Source organism: Papaver somniferum, chromosome 5 (assembly GCF_003573695.1).
Source record: "Papaver somniferum cultivar HN1 chromosome 5, ASM357369v1, whole genome shotgun sequence".
Lineage (NCBI taxonomy): Eukaryota > Viridiplantae > Streptophyta > Magnoliopsida > Ranunculales > Papaveraceae > Papaver > Papaver somniferum.
This window is the reverse complement of record NC_039362.1, coordinates 170,423,390-170,450,103: the sequence shown is the minus strand read 5'-3', so window position 1 is coordinate 170,450,103 and position 26,714 is coordinate 170,423,390. Positions and strand designations below refer to the sequence as shown.

The window sequence follows — 26,714 nt, the reverse complement described above, 5'->3', positions numbered from 1 at the left end:
TTTGGAGGGACATATGCTTTCATATTTTTCAACAAACCCCCTTAATACTCTATGCACTGTCAGACTTGCATCAAAGATGATTAGTGATACCAATGAATTCCTAGTTTTATGTATACCTAATAGTAGTTTTATTGTTGTTCAAGCTCAGGTGTCTCCTTCTAATGAAAATCTTACACTTGATTGTTGTTTAGTATATTATGATGCTTCTTATGATAAAGATATTACTAGTTCTGGTGTTGGAATTATCGTTCTCAACCAAACAAGGAGTTCAAAGGATGCAAAATAGTCGCAGGCCGAGCACTAAATCCAAAAGAAGCTGAATGCATAGCCTTACTTGAAGCTGTGAAGTGGGTTAAAGCTAGAGGTTGTAACAGTATTTGTTTAAAGAGTGATGCACAGAATGCCATTTCTTTTCTGAATAAAAAGGGGATCATATTAGCTGGTTCAACAATTCCATTCTGGAAGATTGTCTTTTCATTCTTAGGGATTTTATCTATCTTAAAACTGAGTATGTTAGTAGGAATTTTAATGGTTAGGTTGATAAACAGATAAATATAGTAAAAGATTTAATGTATGAATGGTTCTCTCCATACCAGATGTACATATCAATATATTTTGCTTGTCTAGCAAAAAAAAATTGGACTTGAGACCTAAGTTTTCAATGATGTGTTAGTACAACGGTTAGTTTTGGCCCTTAAATACTACTAGCAATTACAAGGTCCAGGGTTCGAACCCTTACCTCCTCCAAGGGAGGGAGCATGAGAACCATCAGGCCACTTGATGGTTCTGAATAAATCACTCTTTAACTTCAAGAAAAAAATTATCCTTTTGTTATAAACGTGTATTGCACGGGTTGTAATCTAGGGAATATCTAGGGTTTTACGTTTATTTTACGTATATGCCCTTGTGTCTAGCCCTATATAAATAGAGGTTGTATTCTCCCTTCTTTACACACACATTAATAAGAATTCTTTTTATCTCTCTAGTTACTTTGTCTCTTTCATTGTGTCACACTAAGTTATCACGCACTTGGTCACCAACATAGTGGTAATACATATTTTAACCTTCATTCTCTTATGTATTTTGAAAAGGAGAGGGTACCCAAATATACCTCAAGCTAAAACTTTTCCTACCTATAAGTCCTTTTTCCGAAAGTGATTATCTATGGACTGAGTCGAGACAATACAACTAATTGGTTCACACTTCGTGTGATCGTCTATGGATACGAGATCGAGACAATACAACAACGAAGTATGTTTACTTGATATAAAGATTCGGACTTAACCAAACACAATAAGATTGCTTATCAAGTAAATAGGAATTAACGTTTGTGTAATTTAATTTAATTATAATAAAACAATTATGATGTGGAATATAAAAGTAAATGACACAGCAAGATTTTGTTAACGAGGAAACTGCAAATGCAAAAAAAACCCGGGACCTAGTCCAGAATTGAATACTCTCAGGATTCAGCCGCTACACAAAATTACACTAACTTCGTACAGTTGAGACCAAGTAACTAACCCTATAGTTCACCTAGTTCCGTCTGTATTTCCACGCCTCCGACTTATGAATAAGTCATGTACTTGGAACAATCCCTTTGGTTCGTATTCCAAATAGTAAAGGAACAAGAAATCTGTTTGGTATCAACTCTGTTCAACCAAGTGATATGAGTTGGACAAAGGCTCTTCCGTTTATCTCAACATAAACTCCTTCGTCGGGTCTAGATCTATCTTATGTTCAATCACCCAAAGGTAATCGTTTAATATTAAGCCAACAACACCTTTAATCCGAAGAACCATGTTGATGCCGATCTACTCAATTAATCAATCCAATCTACCACAAGGTTAAACTGATTATTAATTGGATCCCCTTTTACCCAAACAAGTATTTTGCACACCAAAGATTATAAAACCCAAGTCAGATCTTCAATATCTTCTTTGTCATCAAATCTTCTTAAATCTTCAATAAAAACCTGCACACAATCACTTGAATCTCTTGTGATCAATCACACAGAGAACAGAGTCTGTTAACAATGGATTATCACAAGATCGTCTTTAGAACTAACAACAGTCTAAAGATCCATGTCGAAACTCTGAACTAGTTTGAGTGAATCTTATATTATAAGAGAAGATTCTCAAGAATAAACAAACTAGGTGCAATCAGATTTCAACCACCGTTAGTCAATCAAATCAATCGAAAACAAAGATAAACCGCAATTATCTAGTTTCCCACCAAGGGGTCGCGCTAGAGCTTCTCAATCCCAAAGAAGACTTTCAACTAAGCGGCCGTAAGAGATTTCACCTAATTAGATTACTCTCCTCTCTGATAGGCGGCTACACCAGTAACAAAGACAAAAGAGGAAGTTTGTTGTTACGAAGGATTAGTTTGCTAGAAAGGAAAATTTCGTGTATTTATAGACAAGGAAGTTTGGACACCAAGAAATTTCCAAAACCGAAAATATTCTCAAGATATTCATTAAAGCAAAAATTCGGTTTTCATAATTCCTGGAAATGCTCTGTCCAAAAATAACGATAGAAATCTCTCGGAAAATCTAATTAGTAAATGCACACTACTAATTCTGTAGTTTCCCTACAAAATGAAATTAATAACCTTAATTTAAAGATTCTTAACTCACTTATGTTTCGATCCTGGGATTCTCTTCCCTTAGCCATTAAGGAATATCTTTGAACAATTATAGAAATAAACATTCACAACACGTGTTCAAAGTTTGTCGATATCTTTACTTTGTAAGTTCTCTTTCACACTTACAACCTTGAAACCGATTTGCCACACTTCCAAACAAGTTTAGAATTTGGTTCATCTGACTTTCAAGAACTATGTGATTGATCAAACCAACATTCAATCACAATCATGGGTTTAACGGTTCTACCAAAACAAGTTTCGGTTATACCTCCATGTGAGTACTACGCATAGTCACATTAGCTTCCCAAAGATTCGGTTGATTAGGTACTAGGATCGGTTCCCCACATATATATGGTACGTAACTTATATGTGTTGCACATGTCCATAGGATCGGTTCCCCTTTCTGCTATAAACCTTGTTGCACCCCATACAAGGATCGGTTCCCCTTGATGTACTGCACCCATTACAAGAATCGGTTCCCTTTCCCTTACAAGGATCGGTTCCTTTTCCATTACTAGGATCGGTTCCCTTTCCCCAAGGCAGACATAATCCGATCATACCACAGGTGATTGCTTAAGATTGGTTTTACTAATAAAAGTTATACCAATACATAAGTCAGGACTTTGCGAATAGTTCTACCAAGAACACAACAAGTTGTGAGCGGTTATACTCTATCACACATATTGGTTGTTCATAAGATATGCAATGAATAACAAAACCAATAATTCCTAGCAATTTCCTTTTCGGTTCACAAACAAGTTTATGAACTTACTTCCTTAGAACACATGTAAACATTGTTCCCTAGGATGAAATCCTCACCTCATACCCATACATAATCACAATAGCATTCAAATGATTATGGCGGTGTCTTATCTACAAAGTTTAATGGTTAAGCAATAAACCTCGTATTGTATTCCTTAATACTATGTCTATCTAGAGTCATATATGCTTCGCAGTTATGTTTTCAATATGCACGACTTGAAAGATACGTTTGGGAATGAAACAATTCAAGTCAAATATCACTAACCTCAAGTGGAAGGATGATTGTTGTCATTGTAGCTCCTTTCTTCTTCACATTTTCAAGACTTCGCAATACTTGTAATGTCTCATATCCTAATGCTTTCAAGCTAACCTATACGAAGTTTAACTCTAGTACATAATCAAGCGACTCTTAACATGTGTTTTGATTCACTAAAATATGACAACCAAACTTGACATACCAACGCTTGGTGATTTCAACCGAGCAATGCTCTAACAGTCTCCCCCTTTGTCAATTTTAGTGACAAAACTCTTACATCATATGGATAAACAAATTACAAGAATTCATTACAATCCGCTTGATTCCCGATTCCACAGTAAAATTGCTTACATTCAATCCTTGAAAATGTCGTTGTTGACATTATAATAACAAAGCTAATACTCCCCCTAAGGAAGATAGGTAGATATTCAATCCGCACGTCTTTGTTATATCAATCAATATGACATGTTACTCCCCCTTAGTCTGTGCTTTCACTCTTTCGTTAGCTAAAACATTCAAGTACCAATGTTCTTTTCCTTAGTGATACCAATTAACTAAATAAAGAGGCACTAAGAATCTAAATTATTTACTTAAACATTCAATTAAGAAATCTGCTACAAAACTTAACCCAAAAACTAGCCCCGCTCAGAAATATATATATACAAAAACTCCTTTCAAATGATACATATATAATAGTCATTTGGTTGCAAAAAGAATATACAACATAATAAACATAGCAGAAGACTGAACGCCACAAAGCTTCCGATGCGCAACTCTGATCTGTCTCTGAAACTGAAAGTGGGAATGGGTGAGCACATCATCCCTAAAAGGGGTACCCCGTAGGAATAACAACTAGCTTTCAAGTAATCATTAATATGATTCGAAGACAATGCAGGTTTTATCGAAAAGTCAATAATACACGGAAAGACAGTAAAACACAAAGTAGAAACTTCTTCAAAGACATCCATAAATAACAGTAAACACCCATGTATGAGATGTGTGTTGCCGCACATAAGAGAAGAGTAATATTGATTCCAATTACAAACCGAACAGGTAATACTGCGGTGTATCTCCCTAGCCATAGAATATTGATATATAAAGGAAGAATAATATTGCAGTGTATCCCCCCTAGTCGTGTAATATTGCGGTGTATCGCCCTAGCCATAGAATACTGATATTGTGTCGCCACACATCTCATACCACACAAAGAACACAAATATATGCATGAATTTCACAACGCCATGATTGATTTGTAAAACAATAATGAATACAAGAGAGTTCGTTATCGATTCCCACATCTTTTGATGACAAGCCTCGCCTACCTCGAGATATTCAATCCACTGGATCATCCATTGAATCGATCGTTGTTAATAACGACTAACTGTTAATCACACAACCACTCTAAAGATTAGCCAAAAGGCTCACACAAGGCTCATAACATAATCTCATACAATCCTCTAATTATAGGTTAAATGAACTATCTAATGGTTCTAAGCCCATTACGGTTCTACACCTTTTTATTATCTACCTTTAACATTACTAATGTTTACTAATTGAATTAGGTTGGTTCTATAGTCCAATATCTAAGTCTTATGAATATCTACAACATTGTAGAAGGAATCAAAGGCTAACTCAGACCACAAGTGGTCCGAATCATCATCATAAGATAACTAGTCTTAAACCCAAGTTCACTAAACCAAGTCCATTACACAAGGCCCAGTCCACCTAAGTCAACTGTAGCAGTCGGAGAGGTCAATTAACAGTCAACGTCAATCAACTGTCAGGAGGTCAAGGTCAGATCAACTGAGTCCAAGGTTCCCTGAGTCAAACAGGAAATGGGTGAGTTATCTTAGTCAGCAAAACTGATTCAGATTAAACATGCCAAGACTAAAGCATAGAGCAATACAGAACAGATTAAAACTCAAATAACGCATTTCTAACTCCCATTGCAAATAAACACAACTTAAAGATCTCTTCTCTGCCTTGCAATTTTAAAACTTCTAATTACAACACTAGAATCCGTTTGTATCATTTACACATGTAATTGCTTTCCATTTCATTACTCTTACACCAACTCAATCATTTCAATTTGATACATCTAAACTTCAGCTCATACAACACTAACTTCAAAGTCACAATCTTCATATCTGTAATACTAATACCAGCTCCATTTAATACCATGAACCCCCAACAGTTTATTCATAATCTTTGACTGCAAATCAACTGCATTCCATATCAGCCACACCCACAGTTCAACTCCACTGCCAACATCAGTTCACAAAACTTGCCATCTCTAGATACAACACATCCTAATCAACACCACCAGCACACCAGTTCAGCTGAATCAAATATCCGCTTCAGCAATTACAATCCAAATGAAACACTCTCAGCACTGTCGTCTTCTTAGCTTCATTCCACTCCATCCATAACAACGACACTATACTCAAGTTAACAGCACCAACCTTTACTTCATATCCTCACTAGCTGCCTCGCATACTGAACCCCAACAACTTCTTTGTTACTATACCAATAACTTGGATCACAACAACAACTCCATTAACTCTTACTTAAATACACTCATTTATCTAATCACTGCCAATTCCATGAACTGTAGCCAAGCAAGCCATTGACGTAATCCAGTTCAACACCAAAAGCTTAACTTGTATCACCAAATCATCTACAACTCATCCAAATCACTTCATTACAGTTTCAGTAATAATTTTTAACTTTCCTTCCTTGTCCTGCACCAGCAACCAGGTATCAACACCATGCTGACTCATTTCATGTCCAGTAATCAGTTCTCTGTAATTCAACCTACAATCACCAACCCCATTGAAACATCAACATACCCATTTTCATATCATCTAACCTTAATTCGATTCACATCTCAGTTCTACCATCTTCTAAATTAAAAACCCTAACTTTTAATTCTTCTTTGCAAAACCTGAATTAAAACCCAACCTCAATCTAATTCATCTTCTTCGTCAGCAGCAACCGAACCAATCAACTTAATTCACATGAACCCTAATTTCAGATTTGATTAACTAAGAAACTAAAATTAAACTCCATAAACCTATCTATCCTTCAATTAACAGCAAACCCACTCTATAATTAATCAAAGCAGAACCATTTCATAAAGAAACATCAATCAATTTGAGACCTAAGTTACCTGTTTTCAATTCATTATCAAAAGAATCTTCTTCTTCAAAGTTTCACAGAACAATCACCCCTTATTCATCTATCAAACTAGATAATTGTTTCCCCTAAGTTTCTTTTTGATTTCACGGCTTCAGAAAAGACTCTCAGAATCGCCAGAGAGAAAAACGAAGAAGAAGAAGAAGAAGAAGAAGAAGAAGAATAGAAGAAGAAGAGAGAAAGATAAGAAGGAATAAGAAGAATAAGAGAAACGATCTCTCTTCTACACGTATGGATGATGAGGCAAACGAGATTTACTAAGACACCCAATAAAAGGATAAGGGCAGCCAGGCGGTTGAGATGCAAAAATAATTATTTTTCCCTTCTCACTAATCTGATAAAATCTTCTTCGTCTGGTATCCGATTGACACGTTCGAGTAGTCTATCTCGCATAAATTTTCGAGGCCTATTTAGTGATACCAATTTCGTAACTAGATCGTTGTTAGATTAATTTCTATTAATTAACATTCGTCTCTAATTAATCGGGTTAATGACGGCTTAGTCGTCTCATGACTGGTCTAATCGCGTTGACGAACTTGAGGCTCGTTACAATATCTCCCCCTTTTTGTCACAAAAATGAAAAAGAAACTAAAAAATAAAGGACAACACGAAAAGAATCTTACAAATCTCACAATAGACTTGCAAACCTGTAGAGTTAGGCACGAGGGTTCCACACATTACGTTCTGATAAGCAATATCAAAACCGAAACTACAAGTAGTCTTATTTTGATATGTTACCAAGGAAACAATTGCCCGAAATAATTTTTCCCATTTAGTTTAGCAAACCAAAAACAACTAATCACATTAGTCCCTTTGCTAAACCGATTGTTCAAAAACAACCGCTTAATTCGATAAGACCAAAATAAAGATAAACTCAATTTTTATCATCAGGTTATAATTATCCATAAACTTAGACCTTTCAATTTTAAACAAACCAGGTTAGTTAACTAGCATTTCCTTGTTTAGGCATTCGATTAGACTTGAATAACCGAAACCTCACTTTGATTAGACAAACTAAGATCAGAATTAATTTAGTTTCTTATCCGGAATCGAATTGGACTAAACAACTCATACCGTACACGTATTATTTCGTTAAGCCATAAATAATTCATACAAACCAAAATAAATCAACTTGCATAATTATTCACCTCAGCCGGAAGCAATTGAAACAACATAGACATTAAAAGCACCGCAATTGCACCGGAATTTTGTAAGCCTAAACCATTGAAACTACACAATAAAGCAAGATAACAATAGTTTTTCTTAACATGAACCAATTGAAACACACATCCACACACACATCATGGAATAAATATCAATTGAACCTAAATTTTGTTAAGCAAAAGCAATAAATATATATAATATAAACTCAGGCTTTTCTTAAATAGGAAAACATTAACTAACAAGATTGTTACCTCAAATTTCGCATCCACGTCTCCAATATGATAGCAACTTCGTCCAGGGAGAACTGATATCGAAATATCACCATGTTGTCATTCTTATGTGTAAACAAAAGAATAACAACACACCTCAACCTTTACCAGAGAAAGGTTGAAAACCGGTTTTAACAATTGCAAGCAAAAGTTGAAAACCGTCGAAACACATATGCTTTTATGCTAAACCAAAACCGATTCAACATATTGTGACTTTTTCACATACTGTTTCTATTAGAACCCCTCATAATCCTTTGATAAATCCTACCTACTAGGGCTAGAACTTAATCCCGCTAAATCATAAAGTCACCCAAACCATGAGGGTTCACCATATATGAGATCGAATATTAAGGTAGTAAAACCGAAATCAAACATCCCATAAACATACATAGCAATAAGATCAAAGCAATTAAGCACAGACTATGTAAACCGAAAACTATCACAAGAAAAATTACCAATCAAATAATTTTATTTTTAATAGTTTTATTCATAATAGACCAATACAATCAATGAAAAAAATCAAAAATTGATGTCTATATCTTGGATTTCAGAATCCTTCAAAATCTTGAGATCTCTTGCGCTTGATAGGGATGATTCTCCTGATTCCCTGAAGCGACCCTTGATTGAAGAATAATTCCTCAACGTTGTGAAAGTTGGATTCTTCCTCGTTTACTCTTTTGGTGAGTAAATCCAGTTGCTTGAGAGTTTGAGCTTGAACAAGTAAGGAGTTTTCTAGACTACGTTTTAACATCAAAATTTCCAACTTGGTTTCGGCACAAGTTTGAGCCAACTTGTAGTATTCTTTTTCATAATCAATCATACAAGATGAAAGATTCATATTCATATAGGAAGCAGATCCGTTTCCATTGAAATTTAGATGACCGAAAGAGTCATTGGCCAATTTTTCAGCACACCTTTCTGAAACTTTTGAAGAAAGCTTTGCATACAAATCTAATTTTTTTCATGATACCAGGTTTCAGACAGAGGAACAAAATGCACAACACCGAACCTTATATAAATCAATAGTTACTAAAAAAACTTGTTCATTGATTATGGAAGAAAAATATTCTCCCTTAATAGAAAAATCAGAAACTTTAATATTAAGGAATTTTAGGAAAGTGCGATCCTGTGAATATTTTCATAAATCTTCTAAGTCTTTCGAACTATTCCAAAAATACACTGGACTCATCAAACTTAGTTTAAGCACTCTATGAGTCAGTGCATTCCTTCAAGGATACTAAGTATCTGAATGAGACAGATAAAGGTTTCCATGGTTATCAGAAGGATGCTTCTTGCCAAATTTATTAAGAACCCTAACCCCTTTTGACGATAAACCAAAATTATCATAGAAATTACTATCATCAAGATATTTAAGAATTACCTCTGATCTGGAGACTTGATCAACCTCTTTCCTTATCAGTTTCATGTCCTTCTTTGGTATCCACTTCCTGGAGTTTGTAGCTTTCTGATCCATCTTCCTCTTGTGTTTAACTGTTCGAGAATCCTTTGATCTGAGATGATCATGTCTGCGTGTGGCTTCTTGAGAAACAATTCTCGTATTAAGCTTTGGGATGAGATTCGAACATGGTAAACGACGACAGTCCTTAATTACATGACCTTTGCTTCCACAATAAAGGCATCTTCTACCATAATGTGTAAGATATTGTGAAGATCTCAGATGAGAGTAGTTCATCTCTTTAGTTCCTGGGGATGCCATATTCTTTTTACAGACAAGAACCTTCTTTTGAACACCCTTAAGGTTGGCATTTTTCTTTTCTCCTGGAGGATGATAGAATCCAGATTTCTTGGATTTTGGAAAGGATGTATTCAACTGATTTTCAGACATTAATAAACTCATATCATCCTTTAGCCTATTGACATGTTCGGTGACAGTCTTTATCTCAGTGTCATATGAGACTTTTAAGGCATTGTATTCATTCAATGATGTTTTTCTTAAGACTTCAGTTTTCTTTTCTTGATCAATACTCTTCTTTAACTTGGTTTCTAAGAGATTGATCTTTGAGGAGGAACAAACCTTGTACAATTCTAAGTCATTTTTATATGATGAAAAATCACGTTTGAGTTGATCATTTTCAGCTTTCATATGACCTAAGTCTTTAAGGAGTTTTCCTTCACGTTTTAATGCAAGTGTGAGCTCAGTTGCACAGGAAAGAAATTATTTCTTTAGTTCATCAAGATGAGATGTTTTATGTTCACATATTCAACATTTTCTTCATCATCAAGTGATTCAGAATCAGACTCATCGAGTATGAGTACATGACTTAACTTAACCTCTTCTTGAGAGCATACAGACATGTTTTCAGAAGAGTACGAGGAGCTTATAGAAGACATCCCTTCCAAGAATTTTCGGAAGTTAAATCCAGGGCGAGTTTTCTTCATACCTTGAGACACGTTAATTGAATCATCATTTGGATCCATTCTTATAGGATGGATCGCACCAAACACAGATTGTTAGATTTTTTCGTGTTTGCCTGCTCTGATACCAATTGAAAAGGCGAGGGTACCTAAATATACCTCAAGCTAAAAATTTTCCTACCAATAAGTTCTTTTTCCGAAAGTGATTGCATATGGACTGAGTCGAGATAATACACCTAATCGGTTCACACTTCGTGTGATCGTCTATGGATACGAGATCGAGAAAATACAACAACGAAGTATGTTTACTTGATATAAAGGTTCGGACTTAACCAAACACAATAGGATTGCTAATCAAGTAAACATGAATTAACATTTGTGTAATTTACTTTAATTATAATAAAACAATTATAATGCGGAATACAAAAGTAAATGACACAACAAGATTTTGTTAACGAGGAAACCGCAAATGCAAAAAAACCCGGGACCTAGTCCAGAATTGAATACTCTCAAGATTAAGCCGCTACACAAAATTACACTAACTTCGTACAGTTGAGACCAAGTAACTAACCCTATAGTTCACCTAGTTCCGTCTGTATTCCCACGCCTCCGACTTATGAATAAGTCACGTACTTGGAACAATCCCTTTGGTTCGTATTCCAAACAGTAAAGGAACAATAAATCTGTTTGGTATCAACTCTATTCAACCAAGTGATATGAGTCGGACAAAGGCTCTTCTGTTTATCTCAACATAAACTCCTTCGTCGGGTCTAGATCTATCTTATGGTCAATCACCCAAAGGTAATCGTTTAAGATTAAGCCAACAACACCTTTAATCCGAAGAACCATGTTGATGCCGATCTACTCAATTAATCAATCCAATATACCACAAGGATAAACCGATTATTAACTGGATCCTCTTTTACCCAAACAAGTATTGTGCACACCAAAGATTATAAAACCCAAGTCAGATCTTCAATATCTTATTTGTCTTCAAATCTTCAATAAAAACCTGCACACAATCACTTGAATATCTTGTGATCAATCACGCACAGAACGGAGTCTGTTAACAATGGATTATCACAAGACCGTCTTTAGAACTAACAACAGTCTAAAGATCCCTGTCAAAACTCTGAACTAGTTTGAGTGAATCTTATATCATAAGAGAAGATTCTCAAGAATAAACAAACTAGTTGCAATCAGATTTCAACCACCGTTAGTCAATCAAATCAATCGAAAACAAAGATAAACCGCAATTATCTAGTTTCCCACCAACGGGTCGCGCTAGAGCTTCTCAATCCCAAAGAAGACTTTCAACTAAGCGGCCGTAATATATTTCACCTAATTAGATTACTCTCCTCTCCGATAGGCGGCTACACCAATAACAAAGACAAAAGAGGAAGTCTGTTGTTACGAAAGATTAGTTTGCTAGAAAGGCAAACTACGTGTATTTATAGACAAGGAAGTTTGGACACCAAGGAATTTCCAAAACCGAAAATATTCTCAAGATATTCATTAAAGCACAAATTCGATTTCCATAATTCCTGGAAATGCTCTGTCCAAAAATAACGATCGAAATCTCTCGGAAAATCTAATTAGTAAATGCACATTACTAATTCTATAATTTCCCTACAAAATGAAATTAATAACCTTAATTAAAAGATTCTCAACTTACTTATGTTTCGATCCTGATATTCTCTTACCTTAGCCGTTAAGGAATATCTTTGAACAATTATATAAATAAACATTCACAGCATGCGTTCAAAGTTTGTCGACATCTTTACTTTGTAAGTTCTCTTTCACACTTATAACCTTGAAACCGATTTGCCACAAATCCAAACAAGTTTAGAATTTGGTTCATCTGACTTTCAAGAACTATGTGATTGATCAAACCAACATTCAATCACAACACGGGTTTAACGGTTCTACCAAAACAAGTTTCGGTTCTACCTCCATGTGAGTACTACGCATAGTCACACTAGCTTCCCAAAGATTCGGTTGACTAGGTACCAGGATCGGTTCCCACATATATATGGTATCTAACTTATATGTGTTGCACATTTCTATAGGATCGGTTTCCCTTTCTGCTATAAATCTTGTTGCACCCCATACAAGGATCGGTTCCCCTTGATGTACTGCACCCCTTACAAGGATCGGTTCCCTTTCCCTTACAAGGATCGGTTCCCTTTCCCTTACTAGGATCGGTTCCCTTTCCCCAAGGCAGACATAATCCGATCATACCACAGGTGATTAATTAAGATTGGTTTTACTAATAAAAGTTATACTAATACATAAGTCAGGACTTTTTGAATAGTTCTACCAAGAACACAACAAGTTGTGAGCGGTTATACTCTATCACACATATTAGTTGTTCATAAGATATGCAATGAATAACAAAACGAATAACTCCTGGCAATTTCCTTTTCGGTTCACAAACAAGTTTACGAACTTACTTCCTTAGAACACATGTAAACATTGTTCCCTAGGATGAAATCCTCACCGCATACCCATACATAATCACAATAACATTCAAATGATTATGGCGATGTCTTATCTACAAAGTTTAATAGTTAAGCAATAAACCTCGTATTATATTCCTTAATACTATGTCTATCTAGAGTTCATATATGCTTCGCAGTTATGTTTTCAATATGCACGACTTGAAAGATGCGTTAGGGAATGAAACAGTTCAAGTCAAATATCACTAACCTCAAGTGGAAGGATGATTGTTGTCGTTGTAACTCCTTGCTTCTTCACATCTACAAGACTTCGCAATACTTGTAATGTCTCATATCCTAATGCTTTCAAGCTAACCTATACGAAGTTTAACTCTAGTACATAATCAAGAGACTCTTAACATGAGTTTTGATTCACTAAAATATGACAACCAAACTTATCATACCAACGCTTGGTGGGTTGAACCGAGCAATGCTCTAACATCTTTATCTGTATTTTTTTTTCTCTTTCGTCAATCAAAAACATCCATGTACATTGCGTACTGCGTGATGATTGAAAATTTGATTTTAGTTTCGTTTCATTATTTGTTTTCAGAAAAGCGAAGCTGCTACACTTCCCCACTCCTTTCCCCCACCCCTTCTCATTAGGTGGCAGCGATCTTAACCCTTGATCCCTTGGATTGGAGTTAACAAAGGATCTTTTTTTTGGCATCACACCATTATCTGCTTGACACCTAATACGGGAAAGGGGATCGGGAAAGGGAGTGGGGATGGCCAGCATTTTCGTCGGAACAGATAAAAACAGTACAACTGTTTACGGTTTACCTTTTAAGTTTTCCTTTCTTTTTATTAGGGTATCTAATTGATACCCGTGTTTGATATTGATGAGTACCCACGAGAATCAGACTGTAATTTATTTTCAGTTGGTTTTTAATTTATTTGTTCTTTTCAATAAAGAAACAGAAGGAATCGATGCCATTGGGACGCGTAGACAACTAAACAGCATACGCCACTTGATGCTGTAGTCTATTTTGTCTTGCATCGTTTGTTCTTTCTCTATGAAAAACTAAATAGCATACGTCACCATGTTGTAATCTCTTGTTGTCTCTTGTTTTTCTTTTAATGGGACCGTCTCTTGGTTTTGTTTCAGAGCCAGCATCATGGTGCTAGTTATTCCTTCCCTATCCATCTCTATCCCTTAAAATTCTAAAAAAACATCTATTATCGTCTCCCAAATCCCTATATGGGTAGAGAAATCACTCCCTTTCCATACAAGAGGATCACATTTGATACTAGTTGTAGGGAAGGGAAATCACACGGGTACTCAGTATCCGTATATTTTTACGCTTTACGCGTACTGAGTAGCCGTAACTTTTTACATGGCTACTGAGTACCAATTTCGGAAATTATATTTGTTTGACCTTTTTTAGTTTACACCTCTCTCACACCCGATCCTAACCATCCATCACTAATAACGGCTCTATTTTCCAGACCGTCGGATCCCAACGGCCATTTTTTCAAAATCCTCTATAAATACCACTCTAATTCTCTACTCAAACCACACTAAATCAATTTCTTCTTCCTACATCAATTGATTTCTTCACAAAAATCTTTCCAATTTTATTCCTGTTTAAGTATTAGGCTCATCAATGTCGGATACTCAAAGGCAAAAAAGGAAACACATAGCCAAATTTAGTACTTTGGAAAGGGTTAGATGAGGAGAGAAATAGAGAAGAAGAAGAAAAGGAAAAGAAAGAAATGGTCGACTGGAAGTGAGTTCTGTGAACTTAAACCTCCGAAAGGCGTACTGAGTACCGTTTGGCACTGTTCATACGCGTACTGAATACTCGTTTAGTGTTGGGAAGGGATGAGAGTGCATCTTAGAAAGCTTGCCTTCCTTGTATCATCCCTTCCCTATATTTGAGGATAGGGAAGGGATAGCTAGCATCATAGTGCTGGCTCTCATTGGGACCGTCTCTGTTTTCTTTCATTGGGACGCGTAGACAACTAATGTACTGCAATGATATTTTAGTTTTTAGCATGTAAGCTAGCCAACTAACAGAAATTCTCTTTGCACTATTCATCGAAAGCGATATTTTTTCTTTTCTTTTCTACTTCGATATATCGTTGTCGCTAAATAGGTTCTGTTGATCCTTTTTACATACCGTCTTGTTACTTTTTTATAATAGTAACTAATTATTTATTTATTTATTAGTCTCCCTAATTTTATAAATTACTGATCACTTTTTTTATTTTATTAATATTTAGATCATGTCTCTTTCATAGGTGAACTTTAAAATCCTTGACATATCCGGCAAGAATTATTTGTCTTGGGTTCTAGATGCAGAAGTACATCTGGGTGCTAGCTCACTTGATAAGACTATTACTAAGGACAATAAGGAGTCCCAAGAAGATCGCTCCAAAGCACTGATTTTTATTCGTCATCACTTAGACGAAGCTTTGAAGTCCCAGTATCACTCTGTGGTCAGCGTTGAAGGATAGGTTTGACCATCAAAAAGCGGTCATCCTTCCAAGAGCTAGATATGAGTGGATGCACCTTCGCTTACAGGAAAGCGTAAGTGAATATAACTCGGCTTTATTTCAGATTGTATCTCGTTTAAAACTATGTGGAGAAACTATTACTGGTGCTGATCTTTTGGAGAAGACTTACTCCACCTTTCATGCTTCAAATATTTTGCTTCAACAACAATATCGTGAAAGGCAGTTTAAGAAATACTCTGAGTTTATCTCTTTCCTTATAGTAGCTAAGCAGAATAATGAGTTTCTACTCAAGAACCATCAAATCCACCCAACAGATTCAACAGTTGCTCCAGAGATGAACGCTACAGAAAGTCGTGGCAATTCCCCTGAAAGCCGTGGGAAAGGACACAGACGTTGGTTAGGCCCTAAAAAGCCCAACAACAAAAAGAAGGATGGTAATAATCCCCATCATCAGAAGGTGAAGAAGAATGTGTTCCCAAAACACAAAGGAAAAAGCTCACAAAGCCACTCAAAGCACCATGAATCTGTCTGTCACCGTTGTGGTTCACCAGGGCACTGGGCAAATGTTTGCCGTACTGCAAGGCACCTTGTTGATCTTTATCAGGCGTCTATTAAGGGAAAGGAAAAGAAGGCTGAAATCAGTTTTTCCCAATATGACATACCAATGGATATTGCCCATCTTGATATTTATGACTTCAAGAATGATGGAAATGAGATTGAAGACATGGATTCCATTTTCAAGGATATCTGAGTTTATTTGTCTTATGATCAGTTCTTTTTAGTAGATTGAGTAGTAGTTTGGTTTGAATAAGTGACAATGTTTTGTCATACTTTATTTAGAGAATTTTTTTAGGCAGTTGATTTTAATATATTAGTTATTGAAATCCTCTTTAGTAATAAAATTATTTTCTTAGTATTTATTCTCCATAACTTATATTATTATCTTTATTTTTATAAAGGGATATGGATATTGCTAATGGAAAGCCGAAAACAAGTGATGAAGATATATGTCTTGTTGACAGTGCAACAACGCACACAATTTTTCGTAACAAAAGGTTTTTCTCCCATGTAACGTTAGCTACAGCCAATGTTACTACAATTTCAGGGACTTCTAATCTTGTTGAGGAACATGGAAAAGCATCGATAATGCTCCCTAATGGTACAAAAATCCATGTCCAAGATGCCTTATTTTCAACAAGGTCTAAACGCAACTTGTTGAGTTTTAAATACATTCTTCTTAATGGGTTCATATTTAGACAACAAACGAATCCAACAAAGAGTATATTTGCATTACTTTCATTGTCTCATGTAAGAAACAAGTCCTAGAAAAACTTCCATCTCTATCTTCTGGATTATATCACACTATCCTAATAGAATCACATGTTGTGAGTCATCCTAAGACTTCTGATCTCGGTGTTTTTAAACTTTGGCATGACCGTTTGGGTCATCCGGGATCAACTATGATGTGTCGAGTTATTGAAAACTCATATGGACATCCTCTAAATAGACTAAAAGTCTTATCATTTAATGATTAACCATGCATCGCTTGTTATCAAGGAAAATTGATTATTAGGCCATCATTGATGAAAGTTGGCATCGAATCACCTAATTTTCTGCAACGAATTCAAGGTGATATATGTGGACCAATTCACCCTTCGCGTGGACCATTTCGTTATTTTATGGTTCTTATTGATGCTTCAACACGATGGTCATATGTTTGCTTACTTTCGACTCGTACTGTTGCATTTGCAAGACTTCTTGCACAAATTATTAAACTACGAGCTCAGTTTCCAGATTTTCCTATTAAAACTATTCGTCTTGATAATGCTGGTGAATTTACCTCTAAAATATTTAATGACTATTGCATGTCAATTGGCATTGATGTCGAACACTCCAACGCTCACGTGCACACTCAAAATGGTTTAGCAGAATCATTTATTAAGCGTTTACAAGATTGCCCGACCATTAATCTTAATGTCTAACTTGCCATTTTCAGCATGGGGTTATGCAATATTACATGCTGCAGCATTGGTCCGTATAAGACCAACCAGCTATCAAAAATACTCACATGTACAACTCGTATATGGGCATCAACCAAATATATATCATCTTCGAACTTTTGGTTGTGATGTGTATGTTCCAATTGCTCCACCAAAAAGAGAGAAAATGGGTACTCAAATAGACTCGGCATATATGTTGGATATGAATCTCCATCTATCATTCGGTATTTAGAACCTAAAACAATAGATGTTTTTAAAGCAAGATTTGCTGATTGCCAATTTGATGAATCAAATTTCCCGTTGTTAGGGGGAGATAAGCCAAAACTTGAGGAACACCGTGAAATTTCATGGAATACACCATCCTTAATCAGTCCATGATACGCTTAAAGCGTGGAAGACCTCTTGGTGCAAAGGATTTAGTTCGGCGGAAAAAAAAAGATCAGTAGTTGGCATTCCGGAAAAAGCCATTCTCTCTGAAACATTGATCGATCAATCAAATACTGATACACAAGTTGCACCTAAAGAGGCACATGTACCTCAAAACAATGAGATCTCTATAAACTATGTTGGTACAAGACAAAACTGGATAGGAATACAATTATTCCTGATAGTAAATTTGCTTTTACAGTTGCTTTGGATATCATTGAGAATATTGATGATCCTGAACCACAATCTATCAAAGAATGGCGTCGTAGAAAAGATTGGCCTAAGTGGGAGGTTGCAATCCAAGCAATGTATAACTCATTAGTAAAACGTGGAGTTCTTGGTCCTATTGTTGTAACTCCTGAAAATGTAAAAGCTGTCGGATACAAATGGGTATTCGTACGAAAACGTAACGAGAAAAATGAAATTGTGATATATAAAGCTCAACTCGTTGCACAAGGTTTTTCACAAATACCAGGTATCGATTATCAAGAAACTTATTCTCCAGTGATGGATGCCATCACATTCAGGTTTCTTATTAGTTTGGCATCTTCAGAAAAGCTTGAAATGCGTCTTATGGATGTAGTTACAACTTACCTTTATGGGTCACTTGATAATGAATTTATATGAAACTTCCCGAGGGATTTCATATGCCTGAAGTAAACAAGTCCAAAGATCGTAGTGTATACTCAATAAAACTTCAAAGAGCTCTATATGGAGTAAAGCAATCTGGAAAATGTGGTATAATCGCCTCAGTGAATATTTATTGAAAGAGGGATATACCAATAACGCTATTTGTCCATGTGTTTTCATTAAGAAATCCAATTCTGGGTTTTCTATTATTGCAGTATACGTTGATGATCTAAATCTTGTTGGAACTTTAAAAGAACTCACTGAAACCGCTGCTTACTTGCAGAAGGAATTTGAGATGAAAGATCTTGGTAAAACTAAGTACTGTCTTGGTTTACAAATTGAGCATGTCTCAAATGGGATATTTGTTCATCAATCTACTTATACAGAAAAATTCTTAAAACGATTTTACATGGACAAAGCACATCCACTGAGTTCCCCTATAGTTGTGAGATCACTTGACGTGAATGAAGACCCATTTCGACCTAAAGAAGATGGTGAAGAACTTCTTGGTCCGGAAGTGCCGTATCTAAGTGCAATTGGTGCTCTTATGTATCTTGCAAATTGCACATGACCAAATATTGCTTTCTCAGTTAATCTGTTACCTAGATACAGTTCTGCTCGAACTCGAAGACACTGGAACAGAATCAAGCACTTATTACGTTATCTTAGTGGCACTATTGATTTAGGTTTATTTTACCCTTATGAATCTAAGTCAAAACTAATTGGGTACACAGATGCAGGTTATATCTTTCAAATCGATACAAAATTAATTGCACGGGTTGTAATCTAGGGAATATCTAGGGTTTTACGTTTATTTTACTTAGATGCCCTTGTGTCTAGACTATATAAATAGAGGTTGTATTCTCCCTTCTTTACACACACATTAATAAGAATTCTTCTTATCTCTCTAGTTGCTTTGTCTCTTTCTTTGCGTCACACTACCTTTTCTTTTATATCTTTGTACTCTCACATTACATTCAAGGACAATCTTTAAGGAAATGTAAGGAAAAAAATAAATAATTACTTTTAAGGAAATTATTTTTCAAGTTATACCGAATAATCTAATAAATTTTAAAGCGACAAGTCTCCCGAACTACAGAATTATTGAAAAGCATTTTACAGAATTTATGCAATGAATATAAACATGCCTATCAAATTATATACTATACAAATCAGAATGAAAATTAAGAATACTAATCTGGGACATAAATCAAAAGGAAAAACAACCCGATATCCTAGATACCGAATCGATTTTACAGATGGAACATAAAAGAAAAACAATTTTACAGAGTGAGCATTAAAGAAAACCCTAGATACCGAATCGATGAACCACGATACTGTCTGAATTTAAATAATTTGCAAATTTGTGCGTAGGAATGAGCGTGATAATCCATGGGCCGGAAAAACAAGAACTCAAATGAGAAGCATGGATCAAATATAATCTACAAATCAAGAGACTTAGAACATTATTTTTGGTAGAATATCTTCCACAGATATTGTGGAGATTTTGGATTCTTATTTATACTGATAATGGAAAACAGAATTTGTTACAGACTCTAACTGAATCAAAAGACTTAAAACAAATTCAAAATACCAAAGACTAAACTGATCGTAAATATAGCCATACGACTCTCACTGTGTACTCATTCAGCTGACTTAGTTACACAGCTGTATTCTTATCTCTAACATCCCCCCTCAAGTTGTACTGGAGCTTGCGAATGTGCAACTTGCTTCTAATGTACTGGAACCGTGGTGAAGATATCCCTTAGCTGATCTTTTGAACTTAATGAAACGAACTTGTAACTTCCCCTCAAACTGTTGTATGAGAAAATTGGTGTTTCTCTTCAAATTCATAGTGTGAGATAGTCAAAATATCTCTTCAAAGTCTTAGTATGATATAGTCGAAATACCTCTTCAAAGTTGTAGTTCTGTGTTGGTTAACAGACACAAAAGTTATTGATCTGTGTTGGTTAACAGACATAAGTGGTATTGATAGTGATAATGTTGTTTAACTTATTTTGAAAGAGGATGTTGATGGGAATAGGGACATGTATTGATGGTGTGAAAGATGGTGGAGATTAGTGATATAGATGGAAAACAAACACTTCTAAAAGGTTTGATAAATCCACCATGGATTTGATTTCTTCTATTTGATAAGCCGACCACAGATTTTAGTGAAGAAATTATTTTATTAAAAAGAGAAGAATTTATAGATTTGATTCAATTACTTTTTGTTTTTTTTTTGTTCTTCTTTTGTCGCTTGCCTGAGAGTTGAAGATGAACGTAAAGAGTTTGGAGATAGGGATTTGAGTGTTTGGATGCTGATATGAAAGTGGTTGTGATGGTGGTGGATGTTACAGCGGAAAAGCGAGGGGATCGAACCCTCCTGATACCAACTTAGAGCATTATTTTTGGTAGAATATCTTCCACAGATATTGTGGAGATCTTGGAGTCTTATTTATACTGATAATGGAAAACAGATTGTTACAGACTCTAACTGAATCAAAAGACTTAAAACAAATTCAAAATACCAAAGACTAAACTGATCGTAAATATAGCCATACGACTCTCACTGTGTACTCGTTCAGCTGACTTAGTTACACAGTTGTATTCTTGTCTCTAACATCCCCCCTCAAGTTGTACTGGAGCTTGCGAATGTGCAACTTGCTTCTAATATACTGGAACCGTGGTGAAGATATCCCTTAGCTGATCTTTTGAAATTAATGAAACGAACTTGTAACTTCCCCTCAAACTGTTGTATGAGAAAATTGGTGTTTCTCTTCAAATTCATAGTGTGAGATAGTCAAAATACCTCTTCAAAGTCTTAGTATGAGATAGTCGAAATACCTCTTCAAAGTTGTAGTTCTGTGTTGGTTAACAGACACAAAAGTTATTGATCTGTGTTGGTTAACAGACATAAGTGGTATTGATAGTGATAATGTTGTTTAACTGATTTGAAAGAGGATGTTGATGGGAATAGGGACATGTATTGATGGTGTGAAAGATGGTGGAGATTAGTGATATAGATGGAAAACAAACACTTCTAAAAGGTTTGATAAATCCACCATGGATTTGATTTCTTCTATTTGATAAGCCGACCACAGATTTTAGTGAAGAAATTATTTTATTAAAAAGAGAAGAATTTATAGATTTGATTCAATTACTTTTTGTTTTTTTTTTGTTCTTCTTTTGTCGCTTGCCTGAGAGTTGAAGATGAACGTAAAGAGTTTGGAGATAGGGATTTGAGTGTTTGGATGCTGATATGAAAGTGGTTGTGATGGTGGTGGATGTTACAGCGGAAAAGCGAGGGGATCGAACCCTCCTGATACCAACTTAGAACATTATTTTTGGTAGAATATCTTCCACAGATATTGTGGAGATCTTGGAGTCTTATTTATACTGATAATGGAAAACAGAATTTGTTACAGACTCTAACTGAATCAAAAGACTTAAAACAAATTCAAATACCAAAGACTAAACTGATCGTAAATATAGCCATACGACTCTCACTGTGTACTCGTTCAGCTGACTTAGTTACAGAGCTGTATTCTTATCTCTAACAAAGAGAAAATAAAAACTGGTAGAAGTGGATGTGGATCGTCTATGAACCAAAGGGCACAGTAGTTCAAATATTAATTGTTGGCTTAAACTAAGTGTACTTTCTCTCTTTATTATGAGACAATGCAATTGACTTTTCCCCAACTACTTTGACAGGGAATTGCTAGGTAAGGAATTAATGTGTGCTTGGTAACCGAATAACAGAATCCTTTCCCAATCCAATCTCAACATTCATTATGAATCCTTTCGTAGAGTACGTTGGTTGGTTCTTTTAAAGTATAAAGTAAAGATAATCGATTAAACGTCAAAGCTGTATATGTCCCAAGCTATAGCAGGTGCAGATGTGAGTGTTTGACTGAATGATTGTCCCAGTAGATATGAATTTTCTGCCCGGTTATTGCTTTGAAATCCTTGAAAAAAGATCCCCTAGTGACTTGCCAACTTTGCAAAGCTTCGAATATCCGAGATCACAAAATCCATCAATGGCATTCCCAAAACTAAAACGATTTCTATGTTTACATAACTCCACATTTGTATGAGCAAGTGGTGAATTTATTCCACTAAGCGTAACTTAACCAATAGTCTCCAGTCCCCACTGCTCCCCATGCTGTACTCCATTGTCAAGTACTACTCAAAGCTTAATGTATCAGAGTTGTGCCTCAAACCATATCTGCTTTAGCTAGCTAGCTGGAGTCAAATTTGGTGGTTATGTTATCAAATTGAAAACAATAGGTAAAGATCGTTGATCTTTATCGTATTCAACTAAGGGAGACAAAATTAGAAGTAAAGGAAGAAAAGATGCAGTCTCGCTCGTTTTCAAAACTAACACATGAAGAAGAAGAAGAAGAAGAAGAAGAAGAAGAAGAAGAAGAAGAAGAAGAAGAAGAAGAAGAAGAAGAAGAAGAAGAAGAAGAAGAAGAAGAAGAAGAAGAAGAAGAAGAAGAAGAAGAAGAAGAAGAAGAAGAAGAAGAAGAAGAAGAAGAAGAAGAAGAAGAAGAAGAAGAAGAAGAAGAAGAAGAAGAAGAAGAAGAAGAAGAAGAAGAAGAAGAAGAAGAAGAAGAAGAAGAAGAAGAAGAAGAAGAAGAAGAAGAAGAAGAAGAAGAAGAAGAAGAAGAAGAAGAAGAAGAAGAAGAAGAAGAAGAAGAAGAAGAAGAAGAAGAAGAAGAAGAAGAAGAAGAAGAATGGTCAGTTGTGAGTCCAATTTCGAAGTGCCTAATTAGCAACACTTTAACGTTTACTATTATGGGTCTTATGGAGCTTGAGACTACCATTACAGAATCTGAAACCCTTGATTTTCTGAACAAAGTGTTTATTCCTGCCTGTCCGTTGTTTTCTTCCATCATAGTAACCGGCAAAAAAGGTGTCAAACGGTGGAAGAAAGTCGATGTTCAAGCCCAAAACCATCTCATTGTTCCTACATTCCCTACGGGTTTAGAGATTGAAAGTTACGATCAACTTCTAAGAGAATACATTTCAAAGATCGGCAATGAAAGGTTTTCCAGGGATAAACCGTTGTGGGAAGTTCATATATTCAAGTATCCAAGTGCTAATGGAGTCGAATCATTGGTCTTCAAATTCAGTCATGCAATAGGTGACGGTTATGCATATATGAAAATATTGTCTAAGATTGTCAAAAGAGCGGAAAGTCCTCATCTTCCGCTTACTTATCCCAACTTGTCTCTAAGACAACGGAAAAATGATCAACGAGTAGGGAGGATGAAGATTTTCTCAGGGTTATTTGCCAAGTGCATTAACACTGTTTCTGATATAATTTTCAACACGTTAAAGACCACGGTTTGGGTAGATTCTCCTTCTGCCATTCGATCGGGGACATGGAAGAAGAAAGATTTATCCAAGCCAATTGATATCTACTCAGTAAAATTATCTCTTGAGAGAGTCAAGAAAGTTAAATTCAAGCTAGGAGCGGTAAGTTTCCATTTCATAATACTCAATCTTGCAGCTTTCTATGAGGTAAGTGCGTGGTAAAAATGAAGGTTTAAATAATCTTGCTGATTTATTTGCTTGCATGCAGACGATGAACGATGTGATCACAGGGATTATATCTTACGTGATTCATTTGTACATGACGAAGATGGGTCAGATCTCCACTACAGAGGCCTCCGCGTCTATGACCATGCTTGTAATGCTCAACATGAGAATATTCAAAGATGGTTATAAAGACATTGATGAAATGATGAAAGCTGCCGATACATGGGGAAACCATTCTCGATTCTTTCCCGTAAAGATCCCAACTATTGCTGGTAGTGAGAACATCAACCCACTTGATTTCATCACCAAAGCAAAGGAGAACCTGAATAGAAGTAAGAACTCCATGATCTTTTATTTGCTCGATCCGCTGCTTAACGCAGTTAGGAGCATCTTTGGGCAAAAGGTATGCGTATAATTAACACAAACATTTTAATCAGTATTTGGGCCTATAAATATGCATGAGGCAAACCATGGGCATGGGCTGCATAATTCTGGAGTGTAGACGTACCAGCTAATTAAGTGACTATTGAGTGCAGGGAATGGAGCGAGTGGTGCGTTTAGGTTTCAAGAATACAAGCACTTTGATAACGAGTTTGGTTGGTCCAAAAGAGCAGATTGCTATCGCTAATCATCCAATTGGAAACTACTATTTTATCGTTGTCGGAATACCCCAGGTAATGTGGATTAACTTATCCTTTATAGTAGAATTAGTTAAAGTAGTTACTGATCAAAAAAAAAAAGTAGTTACTGATTAATTTTGATTGATTCGCAGAGTCTTACTTTCACTTCAATGAGTTGCAATGAACAACTACAGCTTGTGGCTACAATGGAAAGGGGTTTCATTGGTTCCAGTCTTTTCGCTTCTTGCATGGATGAAGCCTTTGACAACATTTTTCAAGCAGCTTTTGGAAATGAAGCAAAGAAGTCTAATTAATCAATAATTAGTCGACGAGAAGCTAATACTATTCACTTGATATAAAAGTACTCTGATGATTTCTTTGACTTGTAGCTTTAATTAGTCCAGTCAAATTGTATTGACTTTAGTCCAGTCAAATAGTGTATCTGAGTGTGTCTGATTTAAAAATCTGTGTCTAACTGTCTTGGTGTATTAAATAGTTGTCTGAAACAAACGGACAATACATCTTATCTTTTCAAGAAATTGTAATAACATTCATCTTCTTCTTTCTTCTTTCAAGTATTGTTCTCTTTGATTCAAGTTCTTATAATTCTGATAATCAAAATGCAATATAACTTCTTTAATACAATACTCGATAAGATAATATTTTCGTTAAAATAATAAAACTTCTCGGTCACGACTCGGGCACTTAGTGATAAAATAATAAATTTGATAAAATCATAAAATAATACATTTCAAAAGTTCCCCTTAAGGATTAATAGGTTGCAAGTAGTAAAATAATAATGCTACTAGAAAACTAAAAAGTAGTTTTTATGAATATTAATTTTTTTTTCAAAATATGAATCAATGTTGGTTGGTTTTCTAATAGTTTGTATTGCACCAAAAAAACTCGGAATCACTTTGTCGTATTGCAACAAAAAGCGTTGAAGTGTGATTGACACTTGGAATGCATGTATTTGTATTGTAGTTAGTCAATAATATAATATCTCTATATAATTAGTCGATATTGTACTTACAACTACAATTATTATTCAACCTCTAGACTAAGAATTATTTTTTAAAACAATAATAAATTACTTAACAATAAAATAAGCATTCCAAGCCTAAAATAAAATAAGCATTCCAAGCATTACTTGGAATAGCATTACTTAATAATAAATTACTTGATTAGTGAAAATAAATAATAATAATAACAATTTGTTATATTATCGATAATATAATATCTCTTTAATATAATAATTTTTCTTGGTCCCAGGCCTACTATTTTATAGAAGTTATATTGTATAGGTTTCTCATGGTATCAGATAGGTAACCGATCCAACATCAAAAGCTCAACAATTTTTCTCAATAGTTTTTTGGCTTTCTATCTCATCTGGGTAATATCTTTTTCATAAAAGTTTTCTACGAGAACTGGAAATTACAACAGTAATAACTTTGTCATCAACAACAACAACAACAACAACAAGAAAAATTTGTCACTGAATTGTAACAACACCAACACCAACGTTCTACAATCAAATTCTGAGATTTTTTCATCAATTTCAATCGTTGAAATGTTGACTTCCGTTGTTACTGGTAATTCTTTACCTTTCACCAATATAACAACTTTTGTTTCTATGAAACTTGATGGTACGAATTTCTTACTCTGACGTGATCAATTTGAAGGGGTTTTATTTTCTACTGATTTGTATGGTTTTGTAAGGGGTGAAACTGTTGAACCACCAAAGAAGATTATAGTAGATGCTGTTGAAAAAGAAAATCCAGAATGGGTTTCTTGGCGACGTCTAGATAGGTTTGTCTCTACTTTTCTTAAAGCTACATTTACACATACAATTAGTGGAGATGTTC

General features: G+C 35.3%; 2 protein-coding genes across 2 annotated transcripts; both read left to right on the top strand.

Moving 5' to 3' along the window:
• The first annotated feature begins 14,838 nt into the window (after window positions 1–14,838).
• On the top strand, window positions 14,839–16,377 carry LOC113280028. Its single transcript, XM_026528666.1, has 3 exons — window positions 14,839–14,928; window positions 15,411–15,608; window positions 15,694–16,377. Exons 1-3 carry the CDS (start codon window positions 14,839–14,841, stop codon window positions 16,375–16,377), a joined length of 972 nt encoding a protein of 323 aa, XP_026384451.1.
• A 6,942-nt stretch (window positions 16,378–23,319) lies between these two features.
• On the top strand, window positions 23,320–25,391 carry LOC113278115 (O-acyltransferase WSD1-like). Its single transcript, XM_026527041.1, has 4 exons — window positions 23,320–24,166; window positions 24,273–24,632; window positions 24,766–24,903; window positions 25,002–25,391. The coding sequence occupies exons 1-4, from the start codon at window positions 23,483–23,485 to the stop codon at window positions 25,161–25,163; spliced, it is 1,344 nt and encodes a 447-aa protein (XP_026382826.1). The 5' UTR covers window positions 23,320–23,482; the 3' UTR covers window positions 25,164–25,391.
• Window positions 25,392–26,714: the final 1,323 nt, after the last annotated feature.